General features: G+C 44.7%; 1 protein-coding gene across 1 annotated transcript in view; it reads left to right on the top strand.

The window, feature by feature from the left end:
- The window catches only part of C5 (complement C5), a 33,917-nt gene that overhangs the window by 9,228 nt on the left and 5,785 nt on the right, over positions 1-18,904 (top strand). Inside the window, exons 10-33 of the mRNA XM_020809126.3 lie at positions 490-605; positions 1,459-1,650; positions 1,975-2,178; positions 2,903-3,112; positions 3,245-3,394; positions 4,159-4,288; positions 5,065-5,130; positions 5,585-5,785; positions 6,783-6,867; positions 7,185-7,261; positions 7,854-7,993; positions 8,568-8,798; positions 10,200-10,260; positions 11,287-11,376; positions 12,667-12,879; positions 13,319-13,394; positions 13,954-14,113; positions 14,838-14,933; positions 15,764-15,935; positions 16,147-16,352; positions 17,415-17,567; positions 17,734-17,796; positions 18,072-18,147; positions 18,288-18,360. Of these exons, the coding sequence (XP_020664785.3) occupies positions 490-605; positions 1,459-1,650; positions 1,975-2,178; positions 2,903-3,112; positions 3,245-3,394; positions 4,159-4,288; positions 5,065-5,130; positions 5,585-5,785; positions 6,783-6,867; positions 7,185-7,261; positions 7,854-7,993; positions 8,568-8,798; positions 10,200-10,260; positions 11,287-11,376; positions 12,667-12,879; positions 13,319-13,394; positions 13,954-14,113; positions 14,838-14,933; positions 15,764-15,935; positions 16,147-16,352; positions 17,415-17,567; positions 17,734-17,796; positions 18,072-18,147; positions 18,288-18,360 (3,241 nt within the window). The remainder of the gene's footprint in view (positions 1-489; positions 606-1,458; positions 1,651-1,974; positions 2,179-2,902; positions 3,113-3,244; positions 3,395-4,158; positions 4,289-5,064; positions 5,131-5,584; positions 5,786-6,782; positions 6,868-7,184; positions 7,262-7,853; positions 7,994-8,567; positions 8,799-10,199; positions 10,261-11,286; positions 11,377-12,666; positions 12,880-13,318; positions 13,395-13,953; positions 14,114-14,837; positions 14,934-15,763; positions 15,936-16,146; positions 16,353-17,414; positions 17,568-17,733; positions 17,797-18,071; positions 18,148-18,287; positions 18,361-18,904) is intronic.

Consider the following 18,904-nt stretch of genomic DNA (forward strand, 5'->3'; position numbering starts at 1 on the left):
TCTTACCGTAATTAGTTACATTTATATTTCACCTGTCCTCCAGTGACCACAAGGCCAAATATGTGGCTCTCCACCCCCATGTTATGTCCTCACAACAGTCCTGCATGGTAGTCCCACACTGAAAGGGAAGGAGTGATGGACCCCTGGGGATTCCTTTAGTAGCAGGGAGTACGTCTTCCTTCCCCACTGCCATCCTTCAGATAACTGGGATACAAATTTTCACATCCCACTCTTCAAACATTATGTGGTTACCAATGTTCTCTGTTATATTGCAAAGTCGTTGAAGGTGGTAGGGTCTGGGCCATAAAGAGCCGTTAGGTTTACAAAAGACCCAATCTTCATTTGTTCTTATGGAACAATCCTGCATTTTTGGACTCTCCTTAACGTGAGAGCTGGCTATGGAGACAGCCAAGATGAGCGAATGTATTTCCAAGTTTCCCACGGCATCATTCGATAAGCCTTTTGAAAGTGCTTCTCTTATTTTTACAGGTGGCCGGAGTGAAGACATAGAATTAACAACAGTTATGTACGTCCTGTCTCCTTACAAACTGTGTTTGATCGCCACTCCCCTTTTTGTGAAACCGGGGCTGCCTTACTACATTAAGGTGGGTGGACTGACCCAAGGCAGACTTGATTATATCAGGTATAGGCCCAAATCCTGTTGCTTAGAGTAGTAAATCACACTAGAGCAAGCCAGTTAGATCAATGGAGATTTAGTGAGTCAACTCCTCTGTCAGTTGTATTGATTAACCACCTCCAGTTTAAATTTACCTCCTCCGTCCTCTGGAGGAGCGGAGGAGTAGAGTCAACAGGAAAGCATTAACTCTTGTTGCTTGAGAACGCAGGGCCAACCCAAGGTTGTGTTTTTCATAATTGGCAGGGTGAAAGGAGACAAGCTTCTGTGTTTTTGCTCTCTTCCAGAGCAGGAGGGAGAAGGTGTGGTTTGAGCTTCAGGTAGCCAAAAATAATAATAACACTGCCTGGGTTCAGCAAGTCATTATCTCTGTTCCCTGTCTTTTCTTTCTGAATGACAGTTTGTTGGTACACTTGAAGCTCCTACTTTGGCAGCTTTCCCTCCTCCTCACTTTTGGCTGCTATTGCTTGCATTTCCTGGGATTAGTCACTGAGGCAGACACTTGAGCTTCACTAAGAAAGAGGATTAAAAGTTGGGGGAAAGGCTTTGAATCAAAAAGCTTGCCTGTTATGCGGCTAGACTTCTGTACTCTGCTCTACTTAGGGCCATCCTTGAAGACAGTTTAAGGGTTCCAGCAGCTGTTTGACGCAGCCTTTCATTCAGTCACAGGGTGTGAGGGTTATTTTAAGCACTCTTCCCATGAACAATATTTTATGTTTCTAAAATTTCGTTCTCTCAGCCCACGTGGGGAGGCTTTCTCCAGAAAGATGGTCGAAAAATATATTGTCATTGAATGTTAAATCCAATTACTTCTGTACGGACAGGTCCAAGTCAAGGATCCTCTGGGTACCCCTGTGAGAAACCTGCCTGTCGTCTTTGCCGCTAGCGCCTTCAACGAGGAGATGGAAGAGACCCAATTAGTTCAAGAAAGTGATAAAATCCGTACCAGCTCAAAAGATGGAACGGCTTTAATGATAGTCAATATCCCTTCCAGCACCAGCTTTCTGGAGTTTCGAGTGAGTAGAAACCGTCTTGAGTCTCCGTTTTCGGCCTTTGAGATTGTATATGTCGGTCTGTGTTCCAACCCGGTTGGGAAATATTTTATTTTATTACCTTTTAGACTGCTGAAATTGAAAAACTGAGTTTTCATAACTTAACACACTGAACGAAACTCCACCCCGCAAACATGAGAAATTATATTCTAATTTAACTTTCTGTCTGGTTTAAAGCTTGCTTTGATGAATTAAGAATGACTGAATATGATTCTTGTTAAGAACAGCCCTGCAGGACAGAATTGATTTAGCTGGTATCTCACAGTCCTGACATGCTCTCGTTTTTAGATAACAACAGCGGATCCGAAATTACTGGAAGAAAACCAAGCCCATGAAAGTTACGAAGCAAAGTCGTACGTTTCCCGAAGCGGAAGCTATTTGTACATAGACTGGGCTTCAAACCACAAAGCATTACATGTGGGAAGCACTGTCCATATAAATGTGTACCCGGCAAGCCACTACATTCATAAAATACATCATTACAGCTATTTGGTATGTATTAGAAACACATGGATCCTTCTTGCTTATCATGTCCACTTTCGTCCTTAAGAGAGTGAAAATTCGTCAGTTGCCTTTTTCTTTTGCTTGTATATATTGGTTTGTGCTATGTTCTGATTTTTTTTAATTGTTCACTTGCATGTGCATTTACACACACACACACACACACACACAAAAAGGTTCTCACATTTTCATATTATAATATCTGTAGAGCTGGAAAGGACCCTATAGATCAAGAATCTCCCAACTTTTCCGTAAGAGGGTCACCTCACATATTTTAAACATTTTTGAGGGCCGAAGGAGGGAAGGGGGACGCATGCGATCCCCCACCCCTGCTGTCTTTGCAAATTCATTGGGGGTGGGGGAATCATTTGGGTCCCCATTCCCTCCTTTTCCTATGCCCGGGCCAGATAAAAAGGCAAGGCAGGCCAAATGTGGCCCGCGGGCCATAGTTTGAAGACCCATGCTATAGATCATTGAGTCCAGCCCCTGTCAGGGAGGCCCCGGGGAGGGAATCAAACTCCCAACCTCTGGATCTGCAGCCAGAGACACCTCAACCCCACTGATGAGCCACAGCTGGAACTTGGAAAAGTTACTTTCGTGGATTGCATCTTTCAGATCGCATAGAGTGGATCCTGGGAGGCGTCATCTGAAGACAACTTTTTCAGCAGCCACTGACCACATCCTCACCTGTTTTCCTTTCCTTTCCCTCCCCCAGATCTTATCCAAAGGGAAAATAGTAACCTATGGGACACAAGAAAAGATTGAAGGCTCTGTTTATCAAAGTTTGCAGTTTCAGCTGACTAAAGACATGGTTCCTTCGGCCCGCCTTCTCGTTTACTACATCGTTACAGGAGAAGGAGCAGCAGAGCTGGTGGCCGACTCAGCTTGGTTAGACGTGGAACAAAAATGTGGGAACAGCCTTGAAGTAAGTTGCGCTTGGTTTTATTTCTGCCCTCATTTCTCTTGTATTTTGTCTGAGCAGTCTAGAGATGCTTGGGCCCCGTTGAAAAAAAGTGGATTTCCTTCAGCAGACCCTGTCTTGTTTTCTCCAATCCAGGTTCGGCTACAGAGAAGCGAGAGTTTTTACCGTCCGGGAACGGTTGTTTCGCTTTCCATGAGAAGCGAGTTTGACTCGCTTGTGGCGTTGTCGTCTATGGACCACGCTGTTTATGGAGTGATCGAAACGAAGAAGAAGCCGATGGAAAAAGTTATGTTATGTCCAAACGGAGGACAAAAACGGTTGGCACTGTGTTAATGCATTTACGACATGCATATATTTAGACTACTAAATATATCATATTTTGAGTAAGTTCATTATGTCTGGTATGCAGTGTGTGTACAAATCTGAATCCGTGCATTAAATCCCTGTGGTACAGTCACAGGCAGAATCCTACTACTTACATACAGTGATTTAAGTCGGGTGGCGTAAATCTCAGCGGCCACTGCCATTACTTAAAGAGTTGATGCTCGCATTCCTTGTCTTGAGTTAGTTGCGTGACTTAGCATGCCACAGAGATACAAGCTTGGATTCCGTAACTAGTAGCGAATCACTACTGGGATTCACACAGTTAAACCTATCAATGTATAGGAACCTGGCTATTATTTTCTAAATGCTTGCAACACTTCCTGTTTGGACATAACACCTGGACAAGCCTTGAACTAAATCATGGCCGGCTCTGACATTAGACAGAGTGAGGCAGCTGTCTCGGAGAGAATTTTTGACAGCAAGTGGTTAGGTATTTACATTGTCCTTACTGGTTTTTTAATGTTAGGGAGGAAGAGAGATGTTTGTGGGTTTGTGGTTTTTTTTTTTTTGCCTCTTATGCCCAAATAAATTTGGCCACCAGGTGAATGAAGCACGGCTATTTGGCGGTTTTGGTCAGGCAGCCAAATGTATTCCTCCCACCCCTGTTCTCCGTTCAAAGCATCTCACTTTAAAATTCGTTTTCTTGCCCTGCTCGTCCTGAATAGGCTCTTCTGCAGCTGGAAAAAAGTGACCTCGGGTGCAATGCTGGTGGAGGGCAGAACAACGTAGACGTCTTTCGAATGGCCGGACTCACCTTTATGACCAATGCCAATGCGGACGACACCAAAGAAGAAGGTACGGCTTTCATAACTGCGGAAGCAACAAGTAAACCGAAAACTGCTGGATAGCTCGGTGGTTTAAGGCCTGTGGGTGCGGAATGAGAGGTTGGGACTGGAGATTGATTCCCCCATGGGGCCTCTTGGACAAGGGCTTAGACTGCATGATCTCTAGGATTCCCTTCATCTTCTCTTCTAAAATGAGATTGAGGAGGCTGCGGTCTTGAGATTTCATTTGTGTAGCCCATAAATATGTCACAACGAGGTTAAACTCAGCTTGACCCATCATGTGGTAGGCACGAACGGAACTTTAAAAAGCACGAACTGGGCTGGATCGTGATTTGATTCGTGTGTCCTGTTTTGCCCAAACGAAATGAAATGCTGAACTTTTTTCCCCATCCAGCCCTTTGTTTTGCTTTGGCCAAACGGATGCCCCACCTGCCCTCTTCCCGTTGCCCCCCCCATTGCCTCCCGACCTAGTCATACACCACCTCCTCTTCCTTTTCCACCGCCATAATCTTCTGGGAACTGGGCATGCTGCGCATGTGTACGCATGACGTGCCCATGCGCAGACAGACCGCCCGGCTTCCCTTCTTGGAATCACCCTGATGTTTCTGTTTCATGCCCGTCTCTACTCTGCACCCACCCTTACACCCCTGGAACTACCTACTCCATGATTAGATTGCCCAAAGTCACAAGCCCCCTTAGGGACACTTGATATAACAGCTCATGTGGAAAGGATTTGAAATGCATTAACCAGAGGTTGGCGTTCGCCTGTTTTATTTGTTTTCGCAGATGAAGCCTGTAAAGCTGTCCTGCGATCCACTCGGTCTGCTCTCGACAGTGAAATCGAACGATTAGGTATGCTGGGTGCAAATTTTTAAAAAAAGAATTTGGTATACCTAATGGAAGAATTATATATGCAATATTCTCCCAGCTAAATGTCAAGCCACTCAAGAAGAACCACCTGAGATATCTATGGGAAGGTTATGAAATCTTTTTAAAACTAAGCTGGATTCCTTTGCTTTAATTCTTCCTTTTGGGCACTGATGTAGCTCGACTCTGAGGGACCTTAGCAAGAAAAGATCGAAAGGGCCTGGTGGTTTCCGTGTCAATGGGGTGGCGAATATAGTTTGGATTAAAATCAGAAACGGATGGGCTGCTCCCTCATTCGCTCCCTCCTTCCCAGGGAAGACCACACACCTGCAGGGATCTTACCCATGGTGGGCTTCTCAAATGTAGCATCCTCCTTCCTTGGGTTCTAAAAAAGGAATGGAATGTCAAACCTCTTTTTCCTTCTTCTTCCCCATTTCAGTATCCAATTTCAAACATCTGGCAATTCAGAAGTGCTGTAGGTCAGGGGCAGAAAAATACCCCGTCCCGCAAACATGCAGTGAGAGAATGAGCCGGGTTACGGGTGGACCCAGGTGCCTGCAAGCTTTCAAGAAGTGCTGCGATTTTGCAGAGAAACTGCGCCGGAACGAAACCCACAAAGTTCTAATCCTGGCAAGGAACGGTATGTTTATACAGGCTGTTGTCATCAAAGTTACTGTCATGAACTCACAACCCTCGGGTAGTAAAGCGCTGGCTTTGGACCAACCTGCGTAAGGAAGAACTTAGCTAGGAGGATCGTGGGATCTGTGGAAGATCGGTTACAATTCTATGCTCCACAGATGCCGAAAATGTGCAGATAAACCAAACCCTGTACATGGCATGATCTTTGGGTCCCTCTACTGGCCAGTTCTGGTAACTACAGTGTGGAAATATGCATTTCTGGTTTTTTTCATTTAATGTTTTTAATATTTTTAGATTGTAGACCAGTTAAACTGGTTACTGATCACACAGATACGGGCATCCTATTGTATTACAATTTCATTCTCTCTCTCTCTCTCTCTCTCTCTCTCTCTCTCTCTCTCTCTCTCTCTCTCTCTCCCCACTTCCTCTTTTATCACCAGATCCAGAAATGGTTGTATTTGTGCAGGCATTTAGATGATGGAATTGCTTCCGCTGTTTGTATGACAGTATTGCTTGCCGACTCTTCCACTTTTGGTTATCGGGGTAGCCAGTTTTTAGTGGGTTAAGTGGCCAGCCTTCCCAAATGCAAAATGCAAGCAGACAATAAGGGAGGCAAAAAACGATTTTGAGGAGCAGAGGAATTTGAGGAGGTCTTTCTTTCTTTCTTTCTTTCTTTCTTTCTTTCTTTCTTTCTTTCTTTCTTTCTTTCTTTCTTTCTTTCTTTCTTTCTTTCTTTCTTTCTTTCTTTCTTTCTTTCTTTCTTTTAAAATTAAGATAAAGAATAAAACAAGCTTAAATAAATACATTTCAATGCCTCAAATAATGGCTTGATCATTGTTTAGTCTTAATTTGCATTATATTGTTTGCATTATACTGTTTAGCCTTAAAGGAGTGTTACGCCTTGTTGATTGGAATCTGTTTTTGGTGTTGGTTTTGCTTTACCCTTTTTAGTGTGTTATGGACGTGCAAATAAACGTAACAAATAAAATATTTTCCAGCCTTTGCTGCCCTCCTGGACTTGGAACCTGAGGTCCGAAGCTATTTTCCCGAGAGCTGGCTGTGGGAGGTCCACCCAGTTTCCAGGTACAACAATCTGTACAAAATCTGTATTATACCCATTTATTTACTGCGCAGGGGCTGGACTGGATGACCCAGAGGACCCCTTCCAGCTTCGCAGTTCTAAGATTATTATTAGTTCTGAATAGAGATGGGAAGGCCTGGGGGGAAAAAAACAGAAAAACTGGGGGGGGGGAACATGTTTCCCCCTGTTTTCCCCCGAAGCTGTTATGTGGCTTCGATATTTACGGTGATTTTACATCTCTAGTTCTGAAACAACAAGAAGAAGCAATTCTACAATATATCAATGGTTCCATTTTTTTTCCCCCAAAAATAAAATGCAGCTTCAAAACACTTCCGGTGACTCTCCCAGATTCTCTCACCACCTGGGAAATACAAGGTGTTAGCATTTCAGATCAAGGTACGTTGAAAACAGCTTACAATCTCTCCCCCTTTGCTTTCTAGTAATACCAGTCTTAACTACCTCTGTTTTACCTCCTGCGCTCATTGGGATTTCACTCAGACCCTCGCAACATGGCATTAATTTTGGGGTGTGTGTCTATCGTTGGTTGCAGTTCCCCTGGACTGCCAGAAAGTCATAATAAGTGGGTCCTCAATCTCTCTCTGGTGGTAAAAACGTCGACACACTGAGGCTGTTCTACATCTTGAGAAGACAGGATTTTCTAGAAAAAGGTTGTAATCCCGGGAAAGGGGGAAGGCCAGCAGGAAGAGAGGAAGACCCAATACGAGGCAGACTGACTCCTTAAGGGAAGCCACAGGCTTGGGTTTGCAAGACCTGAGCCGGGCTGTGGAGGACAGGAGATTTTGGAGATGACTCATTCACGGGGTCATCTCAGGTCAGAGGTGACTTAATGATGCACAACAACAATAACAACAACTACTACTACATCAGCTGTGTATTTGTGAAGAGCATCCTCTATTGACCCATTTTAGGAGAAATGGCTGCTGACAGCGATGCTCACGGCTGGTTTCTTTGCTCCTTTTCTGAACAGGGATCTGCGTTGCTGACGCCCTTCAAGTGCAGGTGATCAAAGAGGTTTTCATAGAGGTTCATATTCCTTACTCAGTGGTCCGCGGAGAGCAGATCGAATTGCTAGGGACCGTTTACAACTACAGAGTATCCAAGATCACGGTGAGTCCCTGCGGTGGAAACGGTTACGAAGAACAACCCCTTCTTTGTAAAAGACAAAAGCCGAGACAGCTGATTGTTACAAAATTCTGGTTTGGGAACCTTTGATTTTTATTTGTATTTCCTATTGCTTCGCGCATCTGATTTTCATGAGCAGCAAACATCACCTACTAGAGTGACGACAGAGAATAATGATGTTATTTATAATGAATTATTTTCCAACATTTATTTTTTGCAAATCATGTAATGACCAATAGTGGTTGGGGGGGTGCACTTAACACGTGAAAGTTAAGGATTCCCCCCCCCCCCTTTCTTTCTTTTGGATGGCTAAAATGTTTTCTGGAAGGGATTCCCCCCCCACACACACACATATTGGCCTTTAAAAAAAAACTTATTGGTGGACTGTCTTTTTCTCCCCATTTTTTTAAAAAAAGAACTAGATGGCTGTCATGAAGCACTAAATTTCTGCCCTGCAATGAGTATCAGTGAAATACGTGGGAAAAATTATACAATGACCCTGATGCCTCTTCACGTGTGACCAAGCTTTCCTGTTGCCCTTTCTCGTGCCCCGCTTTAGTTTTGCACGTCCATAAGCGTGGAGAAAGGCATCTGCCTCTTCGGGGCGACCAGGAGCGACCCGCGAGGCCTGCAGCGGACCAGCTGCTCCCCTTTCAAGGACCTCCACGGCTCCTCCATCACCAAAGTCCGGTTCACCATCCTTCCTCTGGAGCTGGGCCTCCACACCGTCAACTTCACGCTGAAGAGCTCCGCTGGCAGCGAAGTCTTAGTGAAAACGCTGAGAGTTGTGGTAAGAGGGGAGCCAGCACCTACAGCTAGCAGCACCAGCAATCTGAGTATTTACTCCCCCCCCCCATGGAGAAGATGGAAGGAAGGGGATGAGCTAAGCCAAGATTATTTTAATTTTAAAAGCCCCGGGGGCCTCGCCCTAGATAGGTTTTCTAGATCGTAGCCCCTGGACTCAACAGCTTTTGTCACAAACTGAAGTAAATGATGATTTATAAGAGTATATTGGGTTTTCCCCACTGCCCCCTTTGCATGGTATAATCGGGGGTGTTATCCAGTGAAACCGGTAGATCCAGGATGGTGAAACGAAAGAATACGTGGAGCTCAGCATCACCACATTCTTTTTTTTTTTAAAGGAGGAGGCATTACTCATTGGTAGAACATCTGATTTTTCTCCCCAAAGATGCCAGGATCAACCTTTGGGACTTACTGGTGGGACTGGGAAATTTCCTACCTGAGCTGCTGTCCATCCATGGCAGGGTTGGATGGGAACATCCTGGGTAGCTCCAAGGGTTGAGGCTTCTGATTGCGAGTTCAAATCCCCCCTGGTGGGCCTCCTTGACGGGGGCTGGACTCGATAATCCAGAGGGTCCCTTCCAGCTCTGCCCTTCTGAGCTGATTATTATCCTGTGCAAATTCACAGAGAACTGGGTTACGTCTTGATTAGCTCTAGTTCGATCCAGCCTTTGATCTGGTGAGGACACCGCAATTATCCTCACAGCCACCCTGCAAAATAGGCACACCGAAAGATGGGAAAAAGAGAACGTATAGGTGAAAACAAAAATTAAAAAGTAAGCGTAAAAAAAAAGACGAAAAACGTGGTGGTACCTTAAAGCCTAACTTTTATATTTTTCTTTATGTGAGCTTTCTTGGGTAAGTTCACTTCATCAGGCGTAGGACGAAGTGGTCTCGTTCATGAAAGCTCGCATTAAAAAAAATATAAAAGTGGATCTTTAAGGTGCCACCACATTTTTTTTATTCTTTTAATTTTGATGGTTGTTTTCACCTCTAATGCTTGCACAAACTAACACCGGCCCGCCTTTCTTCAAAAAAAGAGAAGAAAATCGTTGGCCTGCAGTTCAAGGGGTCAGTGGAAACTAGGACACACATCTCCCGAGAATCAGTCTGAACAGCAGCTACAACATGGAGTGTCAGATCTATGACCCATAAGGGCAACATGAAACCTCTTGCTCCTCTCTCCTAGAACTGTTTTATTGGTGATATTTCAGTGTTTTGTTCTGTTGATTCAGTTTAAACAAAACAGACACCAGGAAGAACGTTAAACCACTACCAGAGCAGAACTGTGTGAGGTGTGCAGAACTAGGAATGTTTAAAAGCCTCTCAAATATTTAAATAAGCGGAATGGCCATAACTGTTTTTAAATCTCCCATATGCTTGGTTTTAGCCTGAAGGTATCCGAAAAGAAATATATGAGGGTTACACACTGGACCCACAAGGCGTTTATGGTATGGCATGTGAAACTTTCCTTTTTAAGCCTTTCCTTCATTTCAGGGGCAAGAAAATTAGTTATCTACAGCGACTAATCCAGGAGTTAGCCCTCATCTGTGGCTGCTTCCAAGAACCCCCTATTTCAGTCCCTATTTGGGGTAGAAAGCCAGATTATGCTAAACCTATGCTTATGGGGGTTACCAGGGGATGTACTTGGGGGCATTTGGGCCAACCATTCTGTCCTGTCTCCAGGTGTATTTTGTTTCCAGCTATATAACTTCTTATATAACTCTTCCAAAGCAATGCAAAATAAAAATGCAGTCAAAGGCTTCACAATATGACTTTTAAAATTCCACTTTAAAGCTTCATTATTCCTTGGATCTGGACTTGAGGTTCGTGAGGAACTGTGGTTGCCAAACATATAGAAAAAAAATGTTCTGCCCCAAAGATAATCTTCCATTTGACATGGGGGCAAATAAATTGAAAAAAGGGAGAAAAATGGGGGTGAGGGAATAAGATATTTACAATTTAGTACTGGTCCTAAAGGAGGATGTCAAAGAAGACAGCACTCCTGTCCCTTTAACTCAGTGATTCCTGCTGGAATCCCCTTTACACTGTTAATTAAAGGTGCACAAGCCCTGCTCTCTTCGCTGTCTGGCCACTGTGCACTTATTTACAGCACAGTTCCATGTGCATTACTTACGCAAGTCTGCTTATGTACCCTTGGGACTCACTCCCTGGTACGTGATTATATGTCTGCAACTTTTGTTTCATAATTCTCCATTCTTGGAGTTCCACTTGCTATGCAGTCCACAGACACCTCTCAATGTGGCTCGCCTGGAGAAAAGGCCTTAAGTCAGAAGGCCAAATCTGACTTAAGCTAGGCCTAGCGTCCTGTTCAGGAAAGAAGCCGCCCCAGTGCTGGCTGGGACGATAACTGAAGACTATTAGTGTAACATATTATCGCGTTAACTTTAGAGTGGAAGAAACTATGTACTAACATCAGGAATGTGATTTACATTCACGTATACTGTGAACCACAGGTGCGGTGAAAAGGCAAGTGGAATTTCCCCTCCGGACGCCCATAAATATGGTCCCGAAGACAAAACTGGAGAGAACGGTGACGGTCAAAGGTAAAACTCATCGGATGATGGATCCAACTGTACTTTATTCTCCTCTGCTTTACATCTAAATATCTTGAAGATATTCACCCTATGGTCAGTTTTCATTCTATTTACCCTGTTTCCCTGAAAATAAGACCTAATCTGAAAAATAAGCCCTTGTAGGATTTTTCAGGATGCTCGTCATAGAAGCCCTACCCCCAAAATAAACCCCAGTGAAGTGAAACCCCACCTTCCACCACTGTGCAACAACCAGAAGATGACATGATTGTATTAGAATAAATGTAAATGGTTGTGCATGAAAAAAAATCCCCTGAAAATAAACCCTAATGCATTTTTGGAGCAAAAATTAATATAAGACCCTGTCTTATTTTAGGGGAAACATGGTATTTATAAATCTAAGCTCACTGGCAAAAATCCACTTGGGATTTTACTCCGGAGTAAGTGAAATACCATGAGTCACAGCAGAAAATTGCAGCTAATTAAGAAGGTGCTGGTCATGTGCCTAGGTGCCTGTCAGTCACATGACAAGCAGGAGGGCAGCCCTTGCTCAATTAGCTGCCATTCAACACCCAGCGTCCCTGATTTTGCTTACTACAGAGTAAAATCTCAATAGGCTTCCAGAGTAAAATCTTAATAGGATTCTAGCTACGTATTTATTTACAAATATAAATAGATACAGTCTCAAATCTCATCTCTCTGTTGGCAACAACTGTAACTTAATAAGTTTTGATAAACAGCATATGTGTGTGAAATGGTGTAACACTGAAAAAGGTTTGTGAAACTGTAACCTGTAAAACGGTTTATCTCTATAAATGTCTAGTTAGCTATGTGCGATCAAGTTGGAACCATTAGTGACCCTAATAGGATCTTCAAGGCAAGTGACATTTAAGGAGTGGTGTTACCCGTTCCTCACCCCCAATGAGTTTCCATAGCTGAGCAGGGATTCGAACCCAGGTCTCCACGTCATTCTACCCAGTGCACGACTCTGGGTACCTTCTGTAAAGCAATACATCGAGTTCAGTGTCGTTTACCCCCAGGAAGCCGTGTATAGGCTTGCAAACCCTGTCAACCAAGTATATGTGTGTAAGATTTCAGAGTTTGGAAAAGTTCTTCTTTTTTTGGACCAGGGATTTTGAGAGCTATACTCAGTAGCTGCCAGAAGCTCTGTAGACCAAAGGGTCTCTTATAGTCTGAGTGCCAGCACCGAAAAGACGGTCCCTAATCCCCACCTCTGATATTAACCCTGCTAAAATCATGATTTCATGATCTTCCCCTCCCCTCCTTTTTTCCCTACCACAGGACTCCTTCTTGGCGACGTGATCAATGCAGCCGTTGACCCGGAAGGCCTCAGGCTTCTCGCTAACCTCCCCAGAGGGAGTGCGGAAACCGAACTTATGAATATCGTGCCTCTGTTTTACGTGTACGATTACCTAGAAAGGACCGACAGCTGGCACATCCTCGGTCAAGGAAGTATCATCCCCAGCGTTAACATGATGAGGAAGATGAAAGAAGGTACACCATCACCACCCCTTGTCCTGTTTCTCATTGGAAACATTCATTCCCCTTTGGTTTGTCGGGGAAAGGGATCCTAGAGATGGAAGGCAGGCCGAATGTTCCATGTTCTACCCCCCGCACCCCAGCATCCTCAGGCAGGGCTGGGAAAACCCTCTCCTGAATTTCTGAAGAGTTGCTGCCAGTCTGTGTTGGCGCTATTGGGCTAGGTAGGTCTGGAGAAGCCAGATTTTCCTGTGTTCCTTAAGGGCAGGGCGGTTTTCTCATCTCTGAAAATCCAAGGACAGGCCGGTGGTCACGATCCAGGGTAGACAGAATCATGACTCCAAAGAGTCCAGCCAGGGAAGAAGACATGATCTAAACTTAAGACAAGGCGGTCTTGGCACAGTGGTGCCAAGCACGCTAAGAAGGGAAACATGGCTTTATGTGATTTTTCCAGGAATCATCAGCATCCTGTCCTTCCAAAAACCGGACTTCTCCTTCAGCATGTGGAGAAACGGGGACTCCAGCACCTGGTGAGTTTTAGACCTCTGTGAGCCCAGTTTTTTTTTAAAAAAAATAATATTCAGATCTGATTTCCTGAAATGACCACCACTTCATCCAGGCTTTCTTCTGGATGATACTGTGAATGTTATTCCATTTCTCCAAGCGGCATGACATTCTAGAGTTGGTGTGTTGTGCTGTCAGATTGTTTCTGACTTAGGGACGCCCCATGAATTAGTGACCCAAAAATATGTTGTTGTTAACAGCCTTGTTCTGGTCTTGCAATCTCAGGCCCACCTCACATTGGGTCTCCCTCTTTTCCTGCTGCCTTCCATTTTTCCTAGCATAATTGCCTTGTCCACTGTCCACACATCCGATTTTTCCACAATTATACTAGCGGAGAGACAGATTTCACCATCCACGCATCCATTTTTTAAAGACATGGGATCTTTGACTCCTCTTCCCCAAAGCATTTGGCTTTTCCGGTTTTCTTGGCATCTCAAATCCTGAGCGAAAAATCCACTTGAAAACTGACCCAAGGGACAGTTTCTGGAAGAAATAGTCACAATTGTGCTCTGTGTTACACGGCAGGTTGACGGCTTTCGCCCTACGGATTTTTGGACAAGTCCACCGATACACACCTGTGAATCAGAATTCTTTGTGTAATACCCTGACGTGGATGATTGACATGTGTCAAATGGATGATGGGTCTTTCCGGGAGGTTTCCACTTACACGCCAGTAAAACTACAGGTAAGGAAACTAGCCATTGAATTTCAACGCGTAGTAAATAAAAAGTCCATAGGTCAATCTGGAGGTGAAAAACCCCGCAATAAAAAACTTGCACATTTATTTAGAAGAGGTAGCCATGTTAGTCTGTGCAAACATATCAGGTAATAATCCAAAGACACATGGAAAAAAGTGCATTTCATTTCACAACTGTCTTGAATGTTTTCCACTTGTGAATAATCTTCCTCGGTGTAGAATGGTCGACTTTAAATTGCTTGGAAATGGCATTGTAACCCTTTGCAGAAACAATTGCTTCTCTACAATCATTGCTTATGTTTTTCCTCCTTGGCAGTGTGTTAACACACATCTAAGTGTTCCAGACCAGCAAACTGCTAAAACTTCAGCTTTTATAGAGGTGGTCACACTTGCTGATGATCAATGACTCAAGGGCATTTGGCTGCTACTTGGCCTCATAATTCCCATGGAAGCAGTGAGGGTGTACTTACTTGTTCCCACATAGCTTATTTATTTTGGCTTTATTTTTGTAAAATAAATCATGACACGGTGTAATAGGTCACGAGTTGTTGTTCCTCTGAGCTTGCATTTACCTGCTTTTCAGACCTGCTAAGGACCAGATGATCTTTATTATGTCCTGATACGTAAAACCATAGAATTCAAAGACAGTGTACTTTCTTTTTCACATGACTGAATCTATTCCTAACGGCGACATTTACAAATCTTTTCGAAGGGCACGCTGCCTAAAGAGCAGAAGGAAAATACTTTGTATCTCACAGCCTTCTCCCTGATTGGATTTGCCAAGTCGATTCATATCTGCCCCTTGTTGGTGAGTGCAATCGTTCTCGCCTTGTCTTTAGCATACACCTTGCTGTACATTTTTTGACTGATCTGCACATAATGTCAAACCCACCCACTCCCTCTTGTATACACAGAGCTGGCTGGTGGCTCCGGGATAAGGGAGGCGGCGAATGCGTTCTAGGTTTTCGTCTGAACTTTGAAGGAGCTCTCGGAGATGCCGAGCCCCTATTTGACAGATAAGGTCCAGCACCTGAAACACCTCTTGTAAAGTTCGGATTAAAACCTGGAGTGAATTCGGGGACCGGCTGACCCCGTTCTCCACTAATCTGTGCTTTGCCTTTCCCACTGAAACTTAGGGCAGGGAACAAAAGCAAACTGGGGGTCAGAGCAGAAGGTATCATGGTTGTCTAGAAGTGGCAGTCCCTCAAGCATGGAACGGCCTCTGTTTCTCCTAGCACATTATTTTCCTCAACTATGTAAGCACTTTGTTTTGTGACTGGCTGTTGAAAGTGAATTCAGGCTTACGGTAGTTTTTATGTTTGCTCCTGAGTCACATATCATGGAGGGAAATCTCCTTGCAGATGGGGAAATGGTTTATCCGGAGGAAAGAGACATCCTTCCGCTTGGAGGAATTGGCAGACTTGGGTACGAACCTTCGTTCAGAGGCCCAATGCACAGCCCCTGTACGCTAGAGGTTCCCGCATCTGTGGCGCAGCCAGCCTACCTAACAGGGTTGTTAGGAAGACAAAATCGGACTGGGGCAAAAGAGGAAGAAACCGGGCCTTGAGCTCTTGCACGGACGAGTGGGACTTAAAACAAAGAAGCAAAAATGAACCGTTTTCCGTTCTCCTTTGGCAGAAAGTCGAAGAAGCTAAAAACAAAGCTGTCGATTATTTGCTGAAGAACGTCAACTCGGTCCAGAGCACTTTTACCTTGGCCATCGTTACTTATGCGCTCGCGCTGACCAGAATGAACCACCCAAACGCACGAGCGGCCTACAACTCACTCAAGAAGGAAGCTTTCATAAAAAGTAAATCGGGAGCTCAGACTGGACGGTGCGGTCAGCGGAGGGTTGCAGTCAGAGGGGGCGGGCAGGCTGCCCTAGCGCATCTGCCGCCCGAGGCAGTTGCCTGCCACGGCCCAAGGATGGGACCGACCCCGTCTGTATTTTGCCTCTACCGTCCCCGGGGGCAGCTCTGCTTTGCCTTGCTATGGCTAACTCCCATTTCCTGTCCTCCTAGCTGGACCGCCGATATATCGTTTTTGGAAAGAAGCTTCCATGCAAGTCGACTCGAGCACGCCTTCTGAGAACACCGCCCGGATGGTGGAGACCACGGCCTACGCCTTGCTCACCACTCTGCTGCGGGGAGATCAAGACTATGCGAACCCCATCATGAGATGGTTGTCTGAACAGCAGAGATACGGCGGCGGGTTTTATTCCACGCAGGTACGCCCTTGTCTTGAGTTCCCCCAGACCCAGAGGGGTCATACTTGGAAGAAGAGGCTTTTTCCTGTGAAGTTGGCCACCCTTTGGAATCATGGCCTGAGGTCTGTTGTTTTTTTTTTTTTGCCTCTAGAGAAATGGTTGCTTCAGACATGAGCAGATAAAATATTCAAGAGAATAAAAACAGAAAGACTATATCCATCTTCCTTCCTTCCTTCCTTCCTTCCTTCCTTCCTTCCTTCCGACCTACCTACCTACCTACCTACCTACCTACCTACCTACCTACCTACCTACCTACCTACCTACCTACCTACCTACCTACCTACCTACCTACCTACCTACCTACCTAGCTGTCTAGCTGTCTAGCTGTCTAGCTGTCTAGGTAGCCATCCATCCATCCATCCATCCATCCATCCATCCACCCATCCATCCATCCATCCATCCATGAAAATCAAGAAATATCATAGAAACAACATTAAATAAGCCGTTGTAGAGTCAGAGAAGGCTTTTAAGCGATAAGTGCCCAGGGAATGCTCTATTGGGTGAAATTTAGATATAGTGTATTTTTAAAAGTTTTAAAAATGGTTTTTAATCCTAGCCAATGTTTAATTGATTTTAATATATAGTCTTGCGTAGCATTTTTAACCTGTTATTATTTTGTTGGAAGCTGCCTTGGGCCCCGTATGGGGAGAAAGGGGACGTATAAAACCAATCAAATGAAAAATAAAATAAAAATAGGATAAAAAGAGATAACATTAGACAAACTTGGTCCCCGTATCACATCTCCTAGTTAAGGAACAGAGGTCTTAGAATGAATCAGATCATTGGCCATGCTAGGTCAGTATTCTCGTCGCTGAATAGCAGCCAGTTTTGGGGGGTGTGTGTTTCAGACTCCATCGTCTTCCTAACTGGGGACCCCTAAAAGATTACTTGTGGGATCTCCCATCTCAATGCTGACCAAATCCGGTCCCATCTGTCAGCGATGATCAGGTGAGATCTGTGCGTCCAAAGGGTCAGCCTTGCCATCCATTCATGTCTCATTCATTCTCCTGGCTGGATGAACAGGATACGATCAACGCGCTGGAGTCCCTGACGGAATATTCCATTCTTGTCAAGCGGCTGGTGCTGGACATGAGCATCAAAGTGGCCTACAAGACGCACGGCGATTTTCATCACTACCGGCTGACGAGGAAAAATTACATCAGCAAGCCAGTGGAAGTGAGTGGACGGATCATTATGGCATAGGAAGCGATCATAAATAACTGGGGATTTTGGGACTTGTAGTCCAAATAAAAAGAAAGGTCTGTTGTTTTCTGTCAGAGCCTCAAGTGATTTTTGAGTCCGTGTCTGTTTTCTCTCTCTCTCTTTCTCTCTACACGATCAGGTTCCTTTGGATGATGACCTGGAGGTACGCACGGGCAGTAACACCGGATTAGCCATTGTGAACGTAAGTGAACAAAGCTTCTTGTCCCAACAGCTTGAAAGGATGGGCTACGTTGAGTTTTCCAGATGATAATCCACTATCATATTCATTATCCCTTGACCCTACTGGGGTAGGGCTGATGAGAACGGTGGTTAAAAACCTCTGGAGGCCAAAGAGCTCTTAGCCCCATCATCCGTCAATGCTGGTAGCCAGCGAATCAAGATCCTTCAAACTTTTTGGAAATGTCATTGGACTTCTTTTTTTTGTTTTTCAATTTTATCTCTTTTGTCCCTGTGTAGCTGAGGAACGTGTATTACAAGAGCAGTACCTCCGAAGACACTTGCAGCTTTGAGCTGAAGATTGATGTGAAGTCTGGTGAGGAAGTCAAATTTTTCTTTTTTCTTGAAGGTTAAAGCTGGACTTGCTGGGACGTTTTCTTATGCCTCAGTCTAGCTATCTCCTGGGCAGCTGGTTCTGAATATCTGTATGAACCATTTTGTACGTTGCCTCTGCAGAAACGGACGACGGTGGAAGAGACCTTTACTTCAGGACCTACAGTGAAGTCAGACACTTGGTAGCTTGTGCCAAGTAAGTCTAGATAAAAATGAGGATGTCCCCATGTGCCGCTCACTAAAAACTCAAATCAGAGGGGCAAGCGCTTCATTTTAGATTTGTTCATATAGTGGGATCCTTGTGTCTGTGGGGGATCCATTCCAAAAAACCCTGTGGATGCTGAAAACCGTGGATAATAGCAAACCCCATGCTTAGCATGGACTCTGGCTCTCTCTAGTGGCCAGTTCTAGTAATAACACCTTGGAACGATGTATTTCTATAGTGAACTGCGTATATAGCATGGGATTCCCAGTGTGGTGTCATGGATAGAGTGGTGGACTGGGATTCTGGAGAACAGGGTTTGAATCCACTGTTGTCCATAAAAACCCATGGGGGGGTGGAATTGGTAAAACCACTCCTTAAATATGGTAGGGAGTGGTAGTGAGTTCCAGAGTCTAGGAGCAGCAGCAGAGAAACGCACCTATGAAGGTGGTAGAACTGAGAGAAAGGCTCTCCTGAGGATTTACAGAACTTGTAAATGAAGGGAGATGTTCTCAGGTGGACTCCGTAAACCATCATC

Source organism: Pogona vitticeps, chromosome ZW-PAR, assembly GCF_051106095.1.
Source record: "Pogona vitticeps strain Pit_001003342236 chromosome ZW-PAR, PviZW2.1, whole genome shotgun sequence".
NCBI classification, from domain to species: domain Eukaryota; kingdom Metazoa; phylum Chordata; class Lepidosauria; order Squamata; family Agamidae; genus Pogona; species Pogona vitticeps.